Source organism: Lagopus muta, chromosome 5 (genome assembly GCF_023343835.1).
Source record: "Lagopus muta isolate bLagMut1 chromosome 5, bLagMut1 primary, whole genome shotgun sequence".
In the NCBI taxonomy this organism is placed as follows: Eukaryota; Metazoa; Chordata; class Aves; order Galliformes; family Phasianidae; genus Lagopus; species Lagopus muta.
The window spans coordinates 55,098,007-55,120,980 of NC_064437.1; the positions used below are offsets into that span (position 1 = coordinate 55,098,007).

General features: G+C 39.6%; 1 protein-coding gene across 6 annotated transcripts in view; it reads left to right on the forward strand.

The window, feature by feature from the left end:
* The window catches only part of SORCS3 (sortilin related VPS10 domain containing receptor 3), a 271,002-nt gene that overhangs the window by 200,577 nt on the left and 47,451 nt on the right, over window positions 1-22,974 (forward strand). For all 6 annotated transcript variants that reach the window (XM_048945765.1, XM_048945769.1, XM_048945768.1 and 3 more), the window contains 7 exons: window positions 1,968-2,057; window positions 4,828-5,007; window positions 6,879-7,025; window positions 7,708-7,810; window positions 11,791-11,867; window positions 11,966-12,057; window positions 14,843-14,950. In XM_048945765.1, coding sequence (XP_048801722.1) covers window positions 1,968-2,057; window positions 4,828-5,007; window positions 6,879-7,025; window positions 7,708-7,810; window positions 11,791-11,867; window positions 11,966-12,057; window positions 14,843-14,950 — 797 coding nt within the window. The remainder of the gene's footprint in view (window positions 1-1,967; window positions 2,058-4,827; window positions 5,008-6,878; window positions 7,026-7,707; window positions 7,811-11,790; window positions 11,868-11,965; window positions 12,058-14,842; window positions 14,951-22,974) is intronic.

Genomic DNA, 22,974 nt, shown 5'->3' on the forward strand with positions numbered 1-22,974 from the left:
TCTTAAAGCAGAATCAATGCCTATGTCGCAGTCCATCAGAAGAGGTAGGTATTGAGCACAGGGACTTAGCCAAGTAGTCTCTGGACATATTAATTCCAGTCTTTACCCTGTTATATACACTAAGCTGGCATTGAAGTCACAAGTGGTGTAAAATAAGTTGATGCTGCACAGTTATCTCAGTTAGAATGTGGGTCTTTCTGTGCAGGTCAGAAATACTACCAAGAGAATAGGGGATACTGAAATATTCCCTGTGCTGTTAAGGTAGAATCACCTAGAAGTGATGATGCTTTGTGCAATGTATTTACAGTTGATAAGGAGATACAATTGCTGCAGATACTAATTTTATCCTTTAAGTTATATTGACTGTGTATCAACAGCATAATTTGTTCTTCACTATGAAAACTTGATTTTGGTAAGATAATACTAGATGGGAAAGATATCCTTTCAAAATAACACTACTACAGCCCTTTCACTATCTTCACACCTGGAGGGCAGAGCCCATAGATGCTGCTGTGTCAGTCCGCAATGAGCTCTACCTGCAGTGAGAGTCAAGTGGCTCTTGTTCTCTCTTTGCTCCTGGCTTGTTTTGAGACTATAGGCAAATTGCTTTCCATTTGCACTTCTATCTCACCTTGGCTTTAGCTATATGTTGTCTATAATTTCAGTTCACTATGATATGGGCTTTTTTTTCCTGTCTTCATATGTGGTATATGGCATAATGATTGTTTTTTATGTTTTATTTTTTATTTTGGGAGTAATAAATGTGACTGTAATAACATTACAAGTAAGAATGGTAAGCAGGCAGAAGGAGAAATCTCTATGTGTGCAGCCTGTCCTATTACTAAACCTTATTTTCTTTCCAGTTTTTCAAGCTGTTAATAGAAAAACCTTATCTTGACTTGATTAGGTACCAAATTTCATGACCAGTGATATAGTGTCCTTCAAATGACAACTTCTCTAGGGAAGAATGCTACTATCTAGAGGTGATATCTTACTGAGAATATAATTGATGCTATAGAAATATTCCATGTAAGCTTATTCTGAAATATTGCTATCAGATAAAAAGGAGTATATCTAGAAAAGAATCATGGACCTTTGTTAGCTTTACTGGAAACCACAGAAGCCAACAAAAGCATATAATAAATGCTTTGTGTTATTCTATCTCAAAAACTGCAAGCTTGCCAGAACAGCAGGATATAGAAAACTCACCAATGTAAGCCTGCTTGTAGTGAGATCTGAAATGGTGCCAAAGAACACCCATGACAAGAGTAAAGGACTAGTGACAAGTTTAAAATCCCATATATTGCACATTATCAGAGCTAGATTTCATTGATGTATCGATGTACGGCATTTGTATGCAGCCTTTACACCTCCTCCATTCCATAATACCACAGACTTGGACATCTATCAGTTTCCCTTACGTTCTGATTTAGGGATGATATGATTTCAGAAAAGCTAGCTTTATAGGGACAGAGAGCATCTAAATGCTTAGCTTTTTATGAGAACACTCTGCGTTTACTGTTTGTATTAAATAATGTTTGTGTGCAGCTCTTGTGTTAGTCACTGCAAATGATTGTTGAAAGACAATTGGAGAGACTTTAAATTACTTGGCCAAGGTAGTTGAATTCAAACCATGTGATGAAAACCAGGTCATTTTCTTTCTTCCACGCGAGACCTTAAACTTCACAATTTTGACTTTTTTTTGTGAGATACCTAACATTAAAGTCATGCTGGAATTGAAGCATGAGAGATAAGCTGTGCCATTGTACTTTCCATTTTAAGTAATAATTGTCCAACCCTCACAAGTCTGGGATTTCTCTGATGGAGTTATACAGAGGCTTCCAGGGACAGCTGTGCAGGTAATAGAAAAGATATCTGAAAAAAAAATAGTTGTTAAACCCTCTTAGAGGTGTCAGCATACGGTGTCTCACAAGGGCCATCACTCACTTTCTTTGATGTTTCCACAGGTGACAGCTGGTGGAAGAGCAAATTACTATGTGTCATACAGACGGGAGCCTTTTGCACAGATTAAATTGCCCAAATACTCTCTTCCTAAGGTGAGTGCACCATTTATGAACACAAACAAATAGTACCTTTAATAGCATAGCTTGCCCAGTGGTGAAGCATCCTCTCTGGGAAACTACATTTGTTGTGCTTCCTGAATAATCTTTCTTAAACATGAAGTTAGGATCTTTATCTGCCTTTGATCTGTGAGTATTTCAGAAAAAGCAGATTCTGTAAAGAGCAAATGGGAATGAACAAGTACCTCAAAAAATAGGCAGGCTGAACCAACTCCTCCTGGACAGATCTGCTGTGAACTGTTTTCCCCAGTCTTGTTTTACTTTTTACTAAAGATTTCTCTGGTAAGCCTTTTCATAGCACTGGGGGTACTGGAAAATGCTTAGGATGCTGTGTACTACTGCAGTCTCTATAATGTGTTCCATAGAGTACATGACACAGCAGATCCACTGTCCACATCCCATGTTTGGAAATTGTCAATAAATCATGGAATAAATCATGGAAAAAAAATTGTCTGCCTTAGAAGTTGTGTCTTAGTGATACTTTGGATGCATAAGAGCACTGTATGATGTTGCTTATGAGATGACTCAGATGGCAGTGCCTAAGATGAGCAGTTACTGGCAAAGCTGGGAAGGAGGGAAGCCAGTATTTCTCATACAACTGTGCTGGCTTTCCTCACTTAGGGTTTAGCTATCTACCAGATGGAATGTGTCAAACCTCAGCAAGAATACATCCCTGAAATGATACTCAAATTCTCTAGTGCAGTCCTTACTTAGGATTGTGCAGAGCAGAAGGGACCAACCTTAAAGCTGCCTTGACTGATACAAGTTTCTAGGTAGCTCAGACCATTCCTGCTCTTTGTAACTGAGACTACTGTTATATAGGACTGCAGGGTCCTATACTGCAGTAATGACCTTCCCCTTTATTCCATAAGTGAAAATTTTTGTGTGGTAACTCTGTAATTGTTGCGTGAGTTGAATGGTGCTATGGATATTGCCAATAATGTACCTACAGCCTAGCATATACTGGATTCTTGCTTCAGCTTTTGGCTGTGAACTTTTACTAGCTGTGAGAAATTTGTAGTACTGTACCTTGACTTCTTCACATTTGGGTTGATGATAGTTCACAGTGTATTGACACTTGTATAGCACAAATATAGTTTATTTTTCTTTTGTCCTTCTATGCTATTGTCAAATGTCTGACCAGCTTTGGAAACACCACTGCCTTTTTCATGAGAAAAGTGGTATTTATGCTTCTGATTTACTGAGTATTGAAAGCTGCCCATTAATAAAAAGACAAGTGAATGGAGAGAATGAGTGCCCTGTGAGTGTCCTGACTGATGCTGTCATAGGTTGCTGGCCTGCTCTGAAATGGGTTTTTTGGTGGCCTTGGTTTATAACAGATGCATAGTAAAAAAATCTGTATTATTTTTGTTATTTAAAAATCAAAACTATTTTTAAGTAAGATTTCATGGCTAAGTCATTTAGCCATGTAAAGGAAGTTGTTCGTGTTTCTCTTAGTCATCAGAAAACTTTTGCTGTACTGTAAAAACTCCCCTATTAGTTGTACATTAGTGAGTTATGCCTGAGCTGTGTGCATTTGTGAGGCTGGTAATGGGGTAATGCAGTATTTCCACTGCAACTGATCAAAACAGATTGAAGTCACTGAGAGATTTGCTTTATTTTCATGCTGCTAGTCTAGGTTGTGTATGTTTTTAGTCTGCAAGGAATTAGAAGTGTTGTGCAAGATCCAAACATTAATCAGGGTTCCTTGGCATCCTGGGAAAATTTTGAACATATAGGTAAGTGAAGTCCCACATAGCCGTTGTGTCTCTGATTCTAGTGGATCCAGTGTTAGTTCATTCAGCAAGGGTGGCAGGGATGAAGTGTTTCAGTACTTATCGCTACACTGAAAATCATTTCCAGGTTGTGTACTTGCTTTAAGGAAATACTGAGGAAATGCACTGTCAAATCTTTGATATTAAAACTAAATGGAGGAAGCTTCCAGTAGAGCACTTAAACAGACTGCCCAGAGAGGTGATGGATGTCCTGTCCCTGGAGACATCCAAGGTCAGGCTGAATGGGGCTCTGAATGCCTGATCAGTCTGTAGGTGTCCCTGTTCATTGGAGGGGAGCTGGACCAGATGGCCTTTAATGGTTCCTTTCAACTCAAACAATTCTAAAATGTTGTCAGACCGTGTCCTGATCACTGGAAGGAATCCAGCAAAGGTTGGTGGGTGGTCTGGTGGTTTGGTAGTCACTATTGGACAAACATTCCATAGAAAATTATGTTATTAAAAATCACTACCAACACTATCTTAAACTCCTTATTCCTCAACTTCAGGAATATGTAAACTCACTTTGTTGTTGTTGTTCTTTTAAACTAATTCTTTACCTGTTGGAAACAAAATCTGTTAGGTAAGCATGTGGATGAAAATTGTCTCTAATTTAGCTACAGTGGATCTACTGAGAATGGGAGAACTCCTGGCTCCAAGACTGTGAATCTTCCATGAATGATAAAACTCACTTTCAAATTTATAAATAAAAAATGAAGCTAGATGAAATTCCTTGAAGCTACCAAAAATGAAGAAAGGAAAAACCCTTTGCCCACCTGGTGGTCATTAAAAAAAAATGCAGAAAAGTCACAATAGTGATAATTTATTGGCTTCCTCTAACAGAAAATTGTTTAACATACCTATAATTCACACTCCATCTCCATTCTTCCATAAGTCATGGTAACTATTACATGTCCCAAAGGGCAAAGAAATATAGAGGTCCTAGTAATAGGTCTTTTTTCTTCTTTGTACAGGACATGCATATTATAAGCACAGCTGAGAATCAGGTATTTGCAGCTGTTCAAGAGTGGAACCAGAATGATACATACAACCTGTATGTTTCGGACACCCGAGGGGTTTACTTCACTCTGGCCTTGGAAAATGTGAAAAGCAATAGAGGACTGGAGGGGAATGTCATGATTGACCTTTATGAGGTATGTAGTAAAGGTCATCCTACAAGAACTACAACAGTTCAGGCAAGTGTAAATCACTTACCATCCTTCCAAGATCTTCATTTGTTTTGGAATCAGCCCAGAGGCACTTAGTGAATTTGATGCTAAGCTTACTCATGTGGGGATAGATACAGAGTGTTCTGCTATGCAAATGATAATTGTTGTGGTTTTTTTTTTCTTTTTTTTTTTTTCTCAAGTGAATGTCTAGATATGCTATATAACATCTCCAAAAGGGAAGACTGTTGTCCCTTTCATTCTAATCTAGATGTCTAGAGAAGGTCTAGAAATACAAATGTTCTCCTTTGGATAGCTAGAGACATCTGGTCACAGGCAGGGAATATAAATTCCACCTTTGTAAGCACTAATCAATAAGTGAATTGTAAACAAAAGCTTATAGGTGTCATTTGTTTAGAGATAACAAATAACATTTACCCTTAGTGATCTGTTCTCATTCTCTTGCTAGGCTTTTCAGTTGTCCATTCAAAGTAGTTGCTCCAGTTACTGGTTTAGTCAAAGCATCCTGGCTTTGGTGGATTAATCCTACTGGCTGAAAGATCTGCTGAGGTTCAGAGCTCAGTGCTCTGCCAGCAAGAAACAGCAATATTAACTTACTGGTAATACTAATAGTGGTTGCAGAGTAACTTGAGAAAGTTTTAGTATAACGCTGAGAAATGTGTTTCCAGTTTCACATAAGTCAGGATTATATAAAAATTTATTTCAGCCAGAATAATGCCAGTTAAACAACATCATGAATTTGTTTATAAAAATCCAATTGGTTTAAGGCAGTGAGTAACACAAGTAACACATGGATCATTACAAAGGACAGGCTTTATATTTTTTTCTTGCTTGCTTAAATATATTTTCCTGCCTTTAAAAAATGATGTACTTCTGTATTGTGATAAGCCAGCTGAAGTAAACATGCATTATCTCTGGGAAAAGTCTATTAATAATAGTCTATCTATTTCTGGGCAAAGTCAATATTCTCCACTTGTGTACTAGTCTTTATTGATAAATACCAATGGAGATTTTCATGGGGTCTTTTCAAGGGTAGTGTCACTCAAGGGTCTTTAGAGCTGGAAGTATTTGCATCCTGGCTCTTGCCTGGAAGTTCCAGATTTGCAGCAAGCTCCTCCTTCCTGTCTCACTTTCAGAGCTGTGCAATAGAGACCAAACAACATGAAATCTGCTTAGGAACATTTTTTCCTAAATGCAGTCCTTTTTGGCAGGACTGCTTTCTGTTGGAATTGGTTCTGTTGACAAAAATCAAAACATTTGGAACAACTGGGTTGATTTTGACAGAATTTGGGAATGGAGGAAAATCAAGTTTGCAAAACATCAGTGTTTAGACATATTCAGGTTTTCCTGAATTCTGAAGAAAAGAAAAAAAAAAAAAAAGCCTGAAACAAACAGATCCCATCTGCTTCTGGTGTGACCTGCTGCCTTCCATGTTATGGAAATCTGACGAGGGAGTGAAGTGGATCACATCTCCAGGATTACAGATCTGATGTGAGAGGTGGTTAATGCTGTCCTGTCAAGCTCATCACTTACCTGTCTGCAGCCATTTAGGGAAATCTGCAAGTGGACTGTTTGATAGGGATTTGCTCTATGAGTACGCTTGTCTTTTTCTTAAAGAGAGAGGACAAATGGAATAAATGGATAAATGGACAAGGCCCTTTCAACTGTGTAGGAAGTAACAAGATGTACTTGTAATGTCATTCACAACCTTGTAAGGCTGGACTGATATAGCTTTATTGCTTTTGCAGAGAGCTTTTGCTGCTCAGGGTGCTCAGATGGGCCTTTCCATTGGCCTGATCTTCCGATGTATTTTTTTCATCTCTCTCCGTTTTTCCTAGGTAGCAGGGATCAAAGGCATATTCCTGGCTAACAAAAAGATAGATGACCAAGTCAAGACATTCATTACCTACAACAAGGGCAGAGACTGGCGTTTGCTGAAGGCACCAGACACCAATCTGCGAGGTGATCCTGTAGTTTGCCAGCTGGTGAGTGGCAGACCTTTTCAAAGGTCTCAGAAAGCTGACTCCTTTTGAGGCTCTTACATAAGTCACTGGGTTAAAAAAACTTCAAATGAAGCTGAGTAGGAGGGATTCTTGCCTGTCAGAGAATTGCAGAGTCAGGTGCTCCACAGTAGGGCACAGTTTACAGATAAGAGCTTTAGGTTGGATTCGCAATGTAGTTCAACATCATTCGGTGAACAGTTATGTTCTATTCTTTCACAGGGACTGTAGCCCCAGTGTTTCCAAGGAGTAGTGTTTTACTGGTGACTTCCTCTGTGTGTTTTCCTCCTGATTTGCTAGGGGTTAAGAGAGTTCCCTTTAAGTATATTGCCCTTAAATTCTGTGACGCTATACAAATAGAAAATTTTCACCATCTTGCTTCAACTTCTTTTATACAACTTAAAATAGAATATGAAAGGTTTTAGTGGAAAGTACTCTAGATCAGATTGATGGTAAAAAACAATGCAGGTTTTTCTCATTTCTTAATGCTCTCAGGTACTTCTATGGTGCTAATTCAAAAAATGAACATATACTTGTGACAGTGCTAAGAGTAGAGGGGTATTTTCAGGAGGACTGGAGCATCTGTCTTCAGTCAACAAAGGTTCCTCTTTTTATTTGACTTGTTGAATGTTGAAACTTGTGCCTTTTGTTTGTTTCCTGTCAACAGCCCTTTTGCTCGTTGCACTTGCATCTGCAACTCTCAGAGAATCCATATACTTCAGGAAGCATTTCCAGTAAGGAAACAGCCCCTGGGCTGATGGTGGCAGCAGGTAAGGACTTATGTGCTTCTCAGTGCTCACCCATGTTTCCTTGGGAGTCTGAGTGTGTTTTGAGATTTTTGGTGTTGATATAAAAGTTTTTAGCTCTGTTTCAGGTAGTGCTAAGCTAGTTCAAATTAACTCCTACCTGCTGTGGACTAGGAGAGAACAAGTGGTCCCTTACTCCAACAGATGTAATGTCTGACAGGTACTCGTTTCTGAGCAACAACCCATGTGTGGGTCTAAGCCCAAATCTGTGTAGGATCATTACCAACTGTCGTTATTAATTCCTCTTGCTTGACTATCTTACAATCGCTATTGTAGGTGTACCCATTTACTGAAGTTAACTATGAATGAGAATAGGGCTGAAGTTAACTATGAATGAGAACTGAGTCCCAGGCAGTATCAACAATTTCCACCTATTGAGTAACAAGCACAGAGCTGTCTCCAAAGCCTGTTGGGTAAAGCCTGGACTTCATGAGTGCCTGTCTTGTGTGTGGCACCTACTTTCTATGCGGTGTTGCTCCAAGACTGGCAGCATTTCATCAGCACTTTATGGGTCATTGTTGTTGCTGTGCAAATGGTGCTTTAGCAGGTTTCATTGTTTTAATGACAATCTGCTACAATACTTGCACAGTGATAATGGCTGACCCACTGTAATTAATCTGACAACCATCATGGGCGCTTTTGTCCTCTATTGCCTACATACAGTGTGCAGCCTAATCAGGACAGATCGAGATCTCACCCATGCTCAGAGCTCCCACAGCTCTGTGGGAGCTGCTAGGGTAACAAAGTGCTTGCTAAATGGCTGTTGCTATTGAAAACTGGCTTCTGAAGCAGGTAGACTGTCCTGCCTTTTCTCAGGGATGTTCCTATGTAAATTCAAATATATTTAAGTAACTTAACTGTTCTTTCCAAGGCTCATTTTAACTTTATCTCCTCGTCACTGTATCTCCTTTATTCAGCCCATTAGTGGCTTGCAATTCTGCCATTTTAGCATACTGCCTGTATGAATTTACATTGTTTCTTACAGTCATTTCCCTTTAACAGTTGTTCCACACTTCCACGTGTCTGTTGGACTAAGCCAGAACCTAAAAGACAGGTTCCCTTCATGGCATTTATAGCTCCACAAGGGAAATACCGTGTGATTTCCAGTTCACTGATCCAGGCTAAACAGGGCAAGATAATTTGGTTTAAACCTCCAGATCTTCTTATGCTTAGCCAAGTGGAGTCATCACTCCTGGCAGGCCACACTTGCTAGATGGATGCGTAGGAGCAAGCCTACTCAAGATGCTGTGATTGCAGACTTATTTTTCTTTAGCTTTTTAGGAACCAAATAGAGGAAGTTGAACGGTGAGATTCTAGACATTGATCAACACTGTTAGTAAATGTGGTTCTTTTCAAGCTGATAGTGGATGGGATGAATGCTTTCCCTGTGTAACAATTAACCTTTAAGAGGCAGAATTTCTGCCTTATTGTTTTGTACAATAAGAACTTTAACCTGTTGGGAATGTACACATCTGTTTCCACAAACTAGTTTCACAGTAACAGGAGTGTATCAACACGCTAGCAAATATGTTTCAGAATAAGCACTGCTCAAACTCTCTGTTAAGCAATGTCTTACTATATGATTTACAGCAGTGCATTTCCAGCAATGATTGGAAACTCATACAGAGTTTAGATTCTTGCAGAAGGAAGACTTATGTTTTAATATCTAATTCTACAGCTGCCAAATCCCCTTCACTTGTCTGGGAACTAGTTATGTTTTGTAAGGTTTGAATCCATATGACTGAATGAAGGTAGATGGAAAGAATGAAGAAAATTATGGAAAAACTTTACACAGAAAAAGAGGGAGAAGTGACATCAACACAGCCTCACCATGTTACTCTTTTCCTGCCACAATTTGGAAATCCCTATTTGGAATGTTCACCTTCCAGTTTTGATATTTAAAAGGTTACTGTGCTATATTTTCACTTCCATATTTAAGCCAGCAGGTAATTCTTGATGACTTCCACTCATGATAATATACTGGGCTAAAGAGATGTTTGAACTATTGTGGATTTGTTCTTGTGAACCTGGATGTCCCTAAAGACTGACCTTTTATATGATTTATCATGGTAGAGTTTTCTTGTACCTTCGTCTACAATAGTTTGTCATTTTTGCTGGCGTCAGGAAGGAAGATCAGGTAAATGGGCATAGTATCATTTCCTGTATCATGAGCACTAATAGGAAAGTCATTCTTGAATTGCCCTTCTTCCCAGAGCTAGAAGTTTCATTTTTGGAAATATTGTTGTCACAATAATAGAGCTAGCTGGATTCCATGATGCTGTTGGGAATGCGTCAACCCACAGCTGGGTTTTAGTTTCTCATTTTCCAGCATTAAATGTCAGAAATTCAATTAACATTTTCATTAGGGTGTTTTTATTATGCTCTTGTTGATGCTACAGATGTGATGCTGCAGTGCTACCCCTCCCTTTGCTATTTTTGAAGAAGAAATGTTAGTTTTTCCTTCTTTTCATTGAAATCACTATTGTTTTAAAACCAGTCTTTCTTGTAAGGTATACGAGTGGCTCAGTGGAAGGAATTATGGATTTGACCGCAATGTTGATCATGGCTGTTGATCATTGTGACTGGGAGACTTTCTGGTAATGTTGGTGCTACATCTGCCTGCTTCCTGTGGGACAGATTTTCATATAGTCAGAATCCCACCTAGCACTGACGGAAGATGTTGCTGATAGGCTATCAGGAAAAACAGGGTGACTGTGGTAGCTTTTGTGTTAACCACTGGCTGCTTTGGGAAGCAGGGAGGTCTAAGTAAACTAACTTAGAACAGGCCTAAATTCATTATTTGGTGAACCCTAGTGCTTGTAGACATTTTAATTCTGGAAACAGAACCAAGATGCTGACCTCAGGGTAATGTGGGGATAAGCGAAGGAGGTTTGTTCAGACCATTTGCAAGTTTTTCAGCTATCACTTGTGATACTTACCATGTCACTTGTGGAACTTTCAAAGGATGCTCAAAATTCTAGACGGCTGAGGATTCAGTACAAACTCATTATGTACTCTGAATTAAGATGTATCACCATGAGAGATGAGGTTCTGTATGCCTCTTGGATGAAGTACCTTTGAAAGAATCTGTTTCAAGCTCTGAGATGGCACCTCCAAATGATGTTTTGCAGGGCTGTCTGTATAGACAGTTCAGGCTGATGTTTGAACTTTGCATTGCTTTGATGTGTGGCATATCCATTCCCTAACACGTGGTGAAGACTGGGTATTTCCCTCTGTAGAACTGTCTGCAGAACACACCATCATAATGGAAATTACAAGATTAAAATTAAGAACCCTAGAATTTGTTAGGTCAATGAGAATGATCAGTATTCTCATAGAATGGTGCTTAGGCTGGTCTCTACCTCTGCTAATTTATTTTTTTTTTTTTGACCCAGCTTAGTTTCCTGCACTGCTCCTGTCCCTGGCTGAGTTTCAGACCCAAACAATCAAGATTTCCTTTAAAGAGAACTGACGTTTCATTATGTCCCAGTCCTCATTAATCGCAAGCCATCAGCAGACCCAGGAACAAGCTTTGTTTATTTAACTGCAAATTCTGAGATTCATTAAGTTTTTAAGCATTTTAACAGAATCTCAAGTGTGTTTCCAAGGCCCGTAATCATGAACTTCAGCGGGGGCCTAATTTCCACTTTTAAACTCAGTTGCATCTTTGGATGCTGTCCTTTGCACAAGAAGGGGAGAGAGACAGACATAATTACATTACACATGATGAAGACTGGCAGATTACAGAGATTCAACTTGCTAGACAGAGCGCAGAGATTAAAAGTTCAGAGAAAAATGTGTGTGCAGTCAAATATCTGGTGGCCAGGGTCTATAGCCACTGTTCGACTGCTACTCTGATTTATGTGCACCAAATGGGTGTGTGGTTTTGAATGCAGTTTTGTGCTCATCCACAGAAGAATTTCTGACACTCATCTGTTTTGCAGGCAATATTGGCTCTGAGCTTTCCTACACTGATGTTGGCATGTTCATCTCTTCTGATGGTGGAAATTCCTGGAGGCAGGTATGATTTGCAGAGAGAGGGAAAGAATAGAGCCTTTTGCTGTTCTTGGTCTTCCTTTTCTGATGGAGTGGAACACTCATGCAGTATCTGCTTTGCAGATCTTCGAGGAGGAGTATAACGTGTGGTTTCTGGACTGGGGAGGGGCACTAGTGGCTCTGAAACACACATCAATGCCCATCCGACACTTGTGGTAAGTAAACTTCATACTTTGGCAAGTTTTCCTGATGGGTGTGAGACAGTGGTGCTGTAATCTCTTGGTCAATCTCTTCTGGTGCCTACAAAATGAGCAAATTAGATTTTTCTTATAAATGTTTTAATGTTTATTTGTTTTTATTGATCTATACTATGATTATCATTCTTTATACAAATAAAATGGCTACATACATAATTACATATATGAATTACTCTTAGCACTTAAACATTCTACAATGATTCAGGTGGGGCTTATTTATGCTAGTGGATCATACATAATAAGAAGCCAGGCTTTGTGTTCCAACTATTTCAGAGGATGTCTCCATCACTTCTGTCTTCTGTTTTCAAAAGTTAGTATTAAAATGCCCTTTCCAAATTAAGGATGGTGAAGATATGTTGCTAAATGTTACTGATTCCTAAAGGATTTCACTTCTGTTTTATCATAAGCAAACTTGTAGCAGTCAGAACTTAAGAGTAACGATTCTGAGTCAGGACCACTAAGATAGTCAGTCTAGGCCACCATCCCCTTGCCAACAGCCTCCATAACTGGGACGTATACAGGGTAGACCTCCATTGATGCTCTCAGCAGACTAAAGCTATTTTGTGCTCAGGATCTTTCTGTTTGTGGTTAGTGTGTTGTTTTGGTGTGACTAGAAACATTTGCCTGTGCTAGGTAATTTGGTAATCATGGCCATACTTGAAGTTTCTTCAGGAAAGAGGACATCAAGAAGACCATGGCCAAGCCTTTAAACCAAGTCAAGTAGAAGCCAAGGCAGGAGAGTTATATATTAGCCAAGGGTAGGAGTCACCAGCAGTAGGTGCATCAGGCTGTGACAAGTTGAGCTCTGGAAGAGTGAAAGGTGAGCCACTTTTTGAAAGAGTTCTGAGGCATGTATTAACCACTTATAGCTAAATTCTTCAACCAAGGTGTAACTGTTTTTATTGTCTTTCCTTGTGGAGGCTCTTTGGATCTAACAAGTGCACGATGTGTACAAGCATGTACTTAGATTTCAGGAAAGATTTTGGTCACAGGTGAACTTTGCATAGGAACTGAGAACCCAATTCACCTTTGTCTGCCTTGGAAAGTTTCCTTTCAGATTTATTCCTCTCTACCTAATCTCATGAAATGCTGAATGCAGTATATTTGCTTTATATTGCCTCAGAAGACACCCATTTTATGAACAGGAGCGGAATAAATTAAAGGGTATATGTATATCTATTAGTTCTCAGACTGAGACATTGTACAGTAAGTTTCATCCTAGAGAAAAGAGGTGCAGATAATTGAAAAGCTGAGAGAACTTTAGCTAACCTAATGAAGTGTGCTGTTCCCCAGAAATTGAAATGTTATTTAGATAGATAAGCATGCAGGCAGAAGAGCATACAAATGCACAGGTGTACAGGAAGATACATACATTTAAATAAATAGATTTGGGACAGATAAGCTTTTTGTATGCTGCTGTTCTTCCAGCTTTCTGTCTTTGGTGTATAATCAGCTTCCCTTTCTGGCAGATGTGCATCGTGAATTGGGTGAAGGTTTTACTAAGTGCTGCTAGAGGCAGTTATTTAGGGAATGGTGACTACACTGAAAAAAAAAAAGAAAAAAAAAAATCCCTTAGCTTTTACATTATTTAGCTCAGGTTAGTATAACCTGTTGTTTGCACTGACCTCCCAGTCCTTAGATGGTATCTCTGCCTACTTGGAGTGAGTAGGGCTTAGTTTCCAGTAGGACCCTCTCATGCAAATCCACCTACTCAGGTTCATGCACACTTACATGCACCCCTAAACTTTCCTTGCCTGGAAAATAAGGCAAATTCCTCTTTTATACTCACTTTAAAATGGGAAGTGTTTCCTGCTGCTTGGAGAAGATATTTAGGCCATGATTTTCTCTCTGTTAATGTCCTTTTAAGGTAATCTGTCAGTTTTCACAGCTCAGGTACTTTGGAGAACTCTTAAATGACCCTGCTGGGAGAGATCAAATAATTTCAGAGCCAATAAACCTCTGTGTTTCTCTGTTTATTCTTCCTTTACCAGTAGAACTTGGGGATAAAATTCTGGGCAGATATTTGCAGAAGAAATTGTATGAAGCCTTGGGCAGAGGGAAACCTCACAGATCTCAGAGTTGCTGTTGGGTGGCAGCTTTAGGAGCTGTATGCTGCATGCCAGGCTAACAGTCAGATACAATGGGCAATATGCATACCTTCCTCTGACTGCTTTCTGCATTCTCTGGAACAGGGTGACATGAAGGCTGGCAGCTCCCCTAAGGCCAGGAAGACGGGAGCAAAGGGGATAACAGGGGCCAGGATCTTTGAACTGGGACCTGTCCCTGTGAATTAGCCCTGGGTACTGGGAACCTTGATTGGAATAGGGGTAACTATGAACAGGGATAGAGAGATTGTAGCTAATACCATTGCTACACACATGGGCTGAAGAATCCTGTGGTATTGACAACAATTTTCATGCATTTAAACAAGGGCTACTTATGCACTGAGCCTTTCCCCATGCCAGGCGCTCTTGTAGATCCAGAAACAGGACTTGGCAATGCCCCTTTATCTTCTGAGGTCTGAAGTACAGCTGGACCAAGAATATCCATTTTCTTATTGCTAGTGTTTATAAGTTTTTCATCATTCAAAATATACCAAGAATGTGAATTAGGTGGCTAGGAGATTGGTGCCTGTCTATAAATCTAGCTGCTGGGTCTTGCAGACTTCAGCCAGCATTCACTTGCCACGATTGCTCTAAAGTAAGTCTTTCACGTGTATAAATCTTGTCTGCTTCTATCCCAGGGTGAGTTTTGATGAGGGAAGATCCTGGAGTAAATACAGTTTCACATCAACACCTCTTTTTGTGGATGGATCCCTTGTAGATCCTGGCATAGAGACTCAGATAATGACGTAAGTATAGCAGCTCTTAACTTTCTTAAAATGTGGTGCAAGAAGGAGTGCATGGAGATCCTGCATTGCATGGTGAGCCTCTCTACTGTGCAGTGTAGCATTGTGTAGCTGCACATGTTGTATTGCATGAATGCATGGTGTTGATTTGTGTATTATTTTGATGACCACAGACTCGTGTGCTGTGTCCGTGTATCTCATGTGGCAAACAGATGATGCACTGAAACTTCTCCAAGTAGGAACAGAGCGGTAGGACAAAGAGAGGTGGTCCCTGATCCCAGGCTGTGACTTGTGAGTTCAGATGGGACAGAAGGAAAATCTACTTCTTGTTAGGGTGGCATAGTCATGGTCAGGTTGCTGAGAATTTGTGTTACCAACTCTGGATGTTTTCAAGCCTTGACTTGATGAAGCTGCATCTGTCCTAAAATGTAGACAGTGACAGTCTTGGAGTATGAGTTGAACTACTTACATCCAGTGATCCCTTCTTGCAAAGACTGCTTTGACACTTTTCCTTAGATCTGATGGCCCAGGGACTGTAATGCTCTTCAGAGGCCAGTGATGTAGATGGTTGTACCTAATGTCAGTTCTATACTTACTCCAGATGTGCTGTTTCACTCTTGTTTGAGTTTGCTGCTGGATATGAATATTCCTCAGCTTTGTTGTAGTTTTGTGTTTCAGCACACAGCTATGTGCATTATGGGTTTTACATATGATTTTAGCTCAAGATAAAGATTTTCTCAGTGTGCAGATGCAAAGCTGAACTCAAAATAACCTTCCTGAATGGAGATATACTATGATCTACCCATGCTCTGGAAAGAGGAGCCTGAGCTGGTACTGGAGGTGCTTGGACCTTCCTCCTCCCAGCAGTGCTGTAGTACTAGATAAGGGCTAACATATCCCGGCCCCAAGAGCAGACAAGTTTCTGAATTTAACAGTAAAGGGAGAGGGAAAACTTTTAAAGTTCAAAGGCACCTTAAAGAGTCATCTGACTTTTCTTGCAAAGCTGATCAGAACACTCTGCTCTGGAATTCCTAACAAAGAAAGGACCAGATGCGCTGCCTTTCTCACAGGGATGCCTTCTTTACCTGTGTTTTATCTGGGCTGAATGGAAAAGATTTCTGAAAAGCATCAGAAAGCAAACTAGCTAGGAGGCTGTATTTAGACTGGAGTATTCCTGCAAAGCATATCTGCTGTGTCACGAGGAAATGCCCTTGGTTAATCACATCAGACATTGTTGCATGTCTGATATTGTGTCATTCCTGACCCAATTCAGGGATGGGAAATGTAGGATAAATTTCACCTTTTGTTTATTCTGCCTTTTGTTTATTCTGCTTTCTGCACCTTACACTGCAAAGTGATTTTCTATAGTTGCCATAGGAAAGAGAAGCGGACCTGGTGTGTTTTCTTCTAGGCTTCAGTCCATCTGCTTACTTAACGTGGCAGGAAAGCGTAGGTGGATCTCATTCCTGTTGTCACAGGTAGTGACAGACTGAGAGTAGACTTCTGTGTATGCTTGTCAGCAGTTTCTTAGGAAAGCTTAGTTAAGATAACAGTTGTCTTGGGCATTTCTGCTAGTGAACTGAATTTGTTCCAACTGGGTTGCCTGATTTGTGTTGGTATGCATTTCAGAAAATTGACGTGTATCAGCCTTCCAAGAACAGAAGTGACTGCGAACATTTTAACTGTTTATTTACATGGAATCTACAAGGCTCACCTTAGCTGAAGGTGACTGGGGGAAAATACAGCAAAAGGTCATTTGAGATGACTTTTTTGGCTATTTGTGTCAAGACAAGTGACTTGTCATGGTGCTGTATTTCGGGTAGCTAGTGGATTGGGAAGTTGTAGCTAACTCTAGGCCATCTGTATCTTCTGTTCTGAACTGTCCTAGAGAAGCTGGGGTAAGTAATTACGATTATAATTTGTGCCTGTAAAGCATAGGAGTGGCACTCTTAAGGGACTTGGGAGTTTGTTTTCCAAACAGTGCTGGGGCTGCACAATGCAGCCTCCATGCTTCTGTTGCTGACAATTATTGAGATTATTACTGGAGTAAAGATTGTATCGTGTTTGGTAGGGATGCTAGTTCTTTTCTTTCCTCCAAAACCATGCCTTGGCTTCAGCTTTTTCTTCACTGAATAGGAGAATGTGTTTGCGTAGAAGACTATGTATCTGTACATCTGCCGCTTCACGGTCAGAAATATTGCCAAGAACAAAACACGACGACTTATCAAATACCTGTGAACCTTTTCACAAGACTGCTATGAAGCATCTTATTGGGAATATGCATGCCAATCCCTGACTAAAGATAAGAGCCTGCATTCTGTTCAGTCCACATTTTTCTCCAAATGCAGCAATAATGTTCAGCCTTCTGTGCTGGCTGATGTGACAGTTCTCCATGACATTCTTCATGCACTGCAGGATGGGTGTCACTTTCCAACTGTGCATGCAGCCGGGTCTGAACTCAAATCTGCACATCAGCAACTTCATTGAAATCAATGGAGCTAATCAGTTTCAACTAGCTGTGGATTTAGCCCATTTACTTTATAAATCAATTTGGTTTTATTTTGAAGTGGAAGATGCATTTTATATCTAAGGTTATTGTTTCTTTATCTTCATAGTCTTCTGATGGGGAATGTAGATTATGTGTTATCTTGCTAAATATTGTATTGGCTTATGACTTCTGAGATCTTTGCTATTATTGGTCATCATTAAAAACTTCAAAAATTATTCTTAGGAATCCATAAAAGTCATAAAAAGTAATTTCCCATTAAAATTGCCACAAATGTTTAAATTAATTCTGGTCCACAGTGTTAAGGAACTCACTTAGAAAACAGTCCATTTTTAAAGCTTATCTGAAAATCACTCCTTTTCCAGTTGCTTAAGTATTTATCACAGTGAATATTTCAGTTAACAAATATGTAAGGACAATGTAGGATCAAACTGAGCTTATAGAAGCTTTGACTAAGAAGAAATCGATGCTTATCTGTTGCTACTGGCCATCCTCTAAGTCAGAATGTGCTATGCAACCCTTCGTGTTTGAAGATACATGTAATTTGCATTTGCAGGTAGAGATCAGAGTGATTTCAAGAAACTGATGGATGCAGCACAATGGTTTGTAATCAACATCCTCTAATCAAGGACTGGATCATTGTGAACTCTTAAAGTAGAAGCAGAGTGGATGTATAAGTGACGACTGTGGTCATATGAGAGTATTGCCAAACTGAATAGTTGGCTTTTAAGGATTTGTCTCTCATCCTGGAACATGTGAGATATTTAATTTACAGATCTTGGGTGACTCCCGTGAACGAAAATTTCTGCCATTTATTTGCATCAAAGTGGTTTACATTCAACTACTACTGAAAAAAATATATATGCTGTGAAGGATGTGTACTAAATAGTAATTATAGTCCAGCTATTATTGTCACTTGTCCTATGAGGAGAGGCTGAGAGAACTGAGAGAGAACTGAGGCTGTTCAGACTGGAGAAGAGAAGGCTCTGGGAGACCTGATAGCAGCCTTTCAACATCTAAAGGGGGGCTGTAAGAATGAAGGAGACAGATTCTTTAGCAGGGTCTCTGGTGATAAGTCAAGGGAAAATGGTTTCAAAATAAACAGGGAGATTTTGACTGAATATAGTTTTTATGATAAGAGCAGTGAGGCACTGGCATAGGTTGCCTAGAGACAGGGGAGGGTGTCCCATCTCTGGAGGCACCCAAGGTCAGGCTGGATGGGGCTCTGAGCAGCTGATGGAACTGTAGATGTCCCTACAGGGAAATTGGACTAGATGATCTTTAAAGATCCCTTCCAATGCTAAAGAGCCTATGATTCTATTATTACCATATTGCATTATTAACAATGTTATCGCAATGCTATTTTATTAAAATCAGTATATCAGTAGGATGACTATTATTCCCAACTTGAATTTTGTGGCACATCCTGTGAGAGGGCTTTCTGGCTTATAGGAAGCAGTAACAGCTTTATCAAAGAATTTTGTGTCACTTCATGGCTGTTATGTGAGCAGTTGCAGTAATTGTGCTGTAGGAACATCCTAGGCTTTGGGATCCTGTGCTTAGTGCTGTGTATATTTGTCCTAAAACAGTCCTAAAGAACTTAGCAGTATGCTAAAATTTGTGAATTTGTGTGTAGGGACATTATATGATTCTGAATATCTTACTGAACTTTGTCATAGTGGAATTTGAATTTGCTTTTAGTGGGAAATTGGAGAAGATGACTTACAGAAGTCTATTACAACTTAGATTATTCTATGATTTTTTTTTTTCATATAATGTGGTTGTCAGGGTGAAGAAATGAATTATTTCCTTACAAGCTGTATGGGCTCTACCTTAGGATACTACAGATGTAGATTTGTGATATACAGGCAAGTATGATGAGAGTGAGTGAGCTGAGTTCCAAGTCTAACTCGGAACTACTGGCTAAGCAAGGTGAATCCACTCTTCCTTTTTTCATTCCTGGCTGATCATCCATTTCTGCAGCTCCTTTTCTTGGTATTTCCACAATCATTTCATCTGACAAGATGGTTAGTTCAGTTTCCTTAGTATCACAGTACTTCAGCAGATGTGTGTCAAAACACAACTGCAGTATCTGGTTTAGCTGTGAGGAAAGCAACTGTACAAAACAAAGGGTCTTTTAGGAAAATAACTGAAATGAATAAGGACAGTGGGTTTTGTGCATTTTGAGATGACCCAATGAATCCTGTATCCCTTACTGTGAGTTGTATGTCTTTTCATGACTTTTTGTTCTTGTAGGTTGGGTCTAACTTTTCCGTATTGACAAGACCTGGGCACAAGGTGTTACTTGTCTGAGGTAGTTACAAATGCAAAGGAGTTTGGTTGTATTCCTGTTCTAGTGGGTTGTGATATCCAAAAAGAAATAATGTTCTCTTGAAAGGTGCTTATCTATAACATTTAAATCAAAGAGTTCTTTGTGGATCAAGTGAAGTTCTTTATGCTGTTCCAGTTCTTACTCTTAATTATTATCTCTACCACTTCATCTACTGAGCTAAGCATTTCTCCAAACCTGCATAAACAGAAATAACCTTTTTACTTCACAGCCTTGCAAAGTTTTGCTATTATTTTATTAGACTCATTATACATGCGTGAATGCAGACACTCATATATAGATGGGGACCATTAAGTTTGTCTCTGCTGATCAATATGTATTTATGTAGACACACCTATGTATGTGTATATAAATATGTATGGGTGTCTAGGTACATATGCTTAATGATCCACATAGACCTGTGTATGCATGATTGAGTATTAACATTTTCATTGGGAAGATTTAATGTAAACCCGTTCAGTGTAGCTGCTTTTCTTTACCGTGGCTATGTGTACATTAGAAAAAGTTTCCAATTGTAAATGAATAGTTTATGAGCCCTGGCACTTTCCAACACCTTTTCATTTACATGGCCATACAGCTTTACCAGAGGGTGAAGTGGGAGCACTTTTTATTGGGAGATCCATGTAATTGTTGGCAACCCATCACAGGGTGGCAGGAGAGCAGGGCAGAATGACTAAGCTGTAATACCTTTTACTGCAAAAGGTGAGATGGAGGCTGGGACACTTCTGAGATGAGAAAGAGAGTATTGAGAGCGCAGGCAGGATTGATTGAATCCGGAAGTCCCTCTTGCTCAGTTGTCTGTTCCAACAACAGCAAGCAGAGGATGCTGAAACAATTTAAAAATAAAAATAAAAATAAAAATAAAAATAAATTCCCTTATAATCTTTGCCAGTAAACAGAGATTTGCAAATAAGAGCCTTTCTTTGCCAGACACAGTATCCTATGTATTTCAAAGACTGTAATGATTTATTTTTCTAATTTTTTGAGTAATTTTTTCCCTAAATCCTTTAAAAAGTTTAGTAGTCACATCACAGCTAGGAATTCCATGAGTTAACTCTTATTCTGAAGAGCGGACTGACTTATGGAAGACATCAATGAAGTATGTGCAGGTACTAAGGCAATGTGGTCAGATCCTGATTAGTGCTTGGCAGAAGTCCAGCAGATTGAATATGATGGGGGCAGCAGCTACAAGGACCAACTCCCACTGAGTTCAAAATTACATAGGAGTCAAGAGTCATTTTTCTGTCACTTTCTGATAAGGTGATTACCATCTTTCCTCTTTAAGCAAGGCAACATTCATTGCCTTCTGCTCAAGTCTTGCTGTCACATTTAAAAGCTGGTATGGAAAAGAAAATTACAAGCTGACACAATGTCCTTGAACGATTCTGCCCCTTTGCTTAGGGGTAGGGAGTTGTGGATCTGCCACCTCTGTGTGGTTTTGCTGAGAAAAGTAAGGTGAAAACAGACATGTGGTAGAGAATAGTGCCTTTGGGATACAGTTAGAGGAGACAACTTTCTCCTTTCTGGGTAAGCTGTCAAACAACAGAGTTGATTCTCTTCAGAGCTGCAAACCCTTGTTTGTAATCTCAGCAGATGAGAGAAGAGGCAAGTGGATGGCAAAAACACTGAGAGACTGCTCTTCATAGATGTAATTGAGGTTCTTTCCTAACATTCTCAAAGAAAAACACAGGGTGTAGCTCAGTTCCTGTGGCCCAGCAGAGGACAGAGACTCTCCTGCTGTCAGTCAAGTCTGTTAGCTGCACTCTGCTTGAAAAAATGGGAAAGAAGCGATCTGAGATAATCCAGATTTTTTTTTTGTAACCTTTACTGTTGCTACTGGGCTGAACAGAGATTTGATAAAGAGGGAATCTGGGGGGAATATTTCATGAGTTCTGTAAAAAATTAAATCTGACATGCTGTTTGCAGTGGGAAGGGTTTTCAGAGGGATCTTGTGTAGGGGCTATTGTGATGAAGGATGCCCAGCTCTATCCTTCGGAATCTTCTCTGATTTTGCAAAACAGGGCTTGAACCCAGAATATCCAACCTGAGCATACTCTAAGGTCTACTAAAATAGGTGTTTTTTTCAAGAAATCAAGGGGAAGATTTCAAAACTTAATTTATCTGTGTTGGCTAGGTACCTAATAGAGGACTGTGATTTTTAAATTATTGTTTGCATTGTGGACTTGCATTTTGTAAGTTTACTTTTTGTGTCTTTTAATGAATTGCACTAACCATTTGTGGTGCAGCTGGCTTTACTTTTGGCTGTGAATTTTGTCGCAGGACTTTGATGTGGTCCTGTGAGTTCACTGTATTTTCCTCACTTCTGGGACTGCTCACACTGCACTGTGAAAACCTCTGTGTGGGTTCTTTAAAACAGGATCCATGAAATTAGAATGGCTCTGATGATATCTCTGCACACAGAAAAGTAAAATTTGATATTCAAAGAAAAATTGCAGGTATGGTTATTAAGTTAGGAAAGCAAAATGATTGAGAGGATAGCGGCATTTGCTATAGTGAGCTGCACTCCTAGATCAGTTAATCTAATTTCAAAAACCATCTGGAAGTGATGAATAGTTGGAACTTAGAGAGAAGATGATCAATCTGCTAATGCCATCAAGTGATTTTACAATGGACAAGAAAATGTGTATTATAGGAATTCTCATTTTATCCTAGTAGATGATCAGTTTATACCCTGAAGAAAGACAGTTGATTACCCATATCATTATCTTCATTTGCAAGACTTAAAAACATTATTAATGATCACAGATTAATCAGTGTCACTTCCTTCTCTCATCTCCCTGCCAAAGGAGTGCTACATTCATTAGGTGTTGAATTGCTGCATGAATTCACCTAAGCAGCTTGCAGCGACACAGTATTGATTATGCTGTTCATAGCTGCAGCGTGAGCTGAGGTCTTATGATGGTGCCTGAACAGACAAATCAGATGAGGAGAACAACTGTTTGGAGAAATCTTTCTCAGACAGAATCATGGGATTTATAGGGCCTTAGGAAAAGGATGGCTATGACGTGAGATCAGTTCCCAGAAGTTGCACTGTGTACTCAGAAGATTCCTGACAGAAGCCATGACACTCAGAGAAAGCATTGGGCTCTAGGCACGTATTGTCCTGGCAATCCCTGCTATCAGTACAAGCTGGGGAAAGAGAGGATAGAG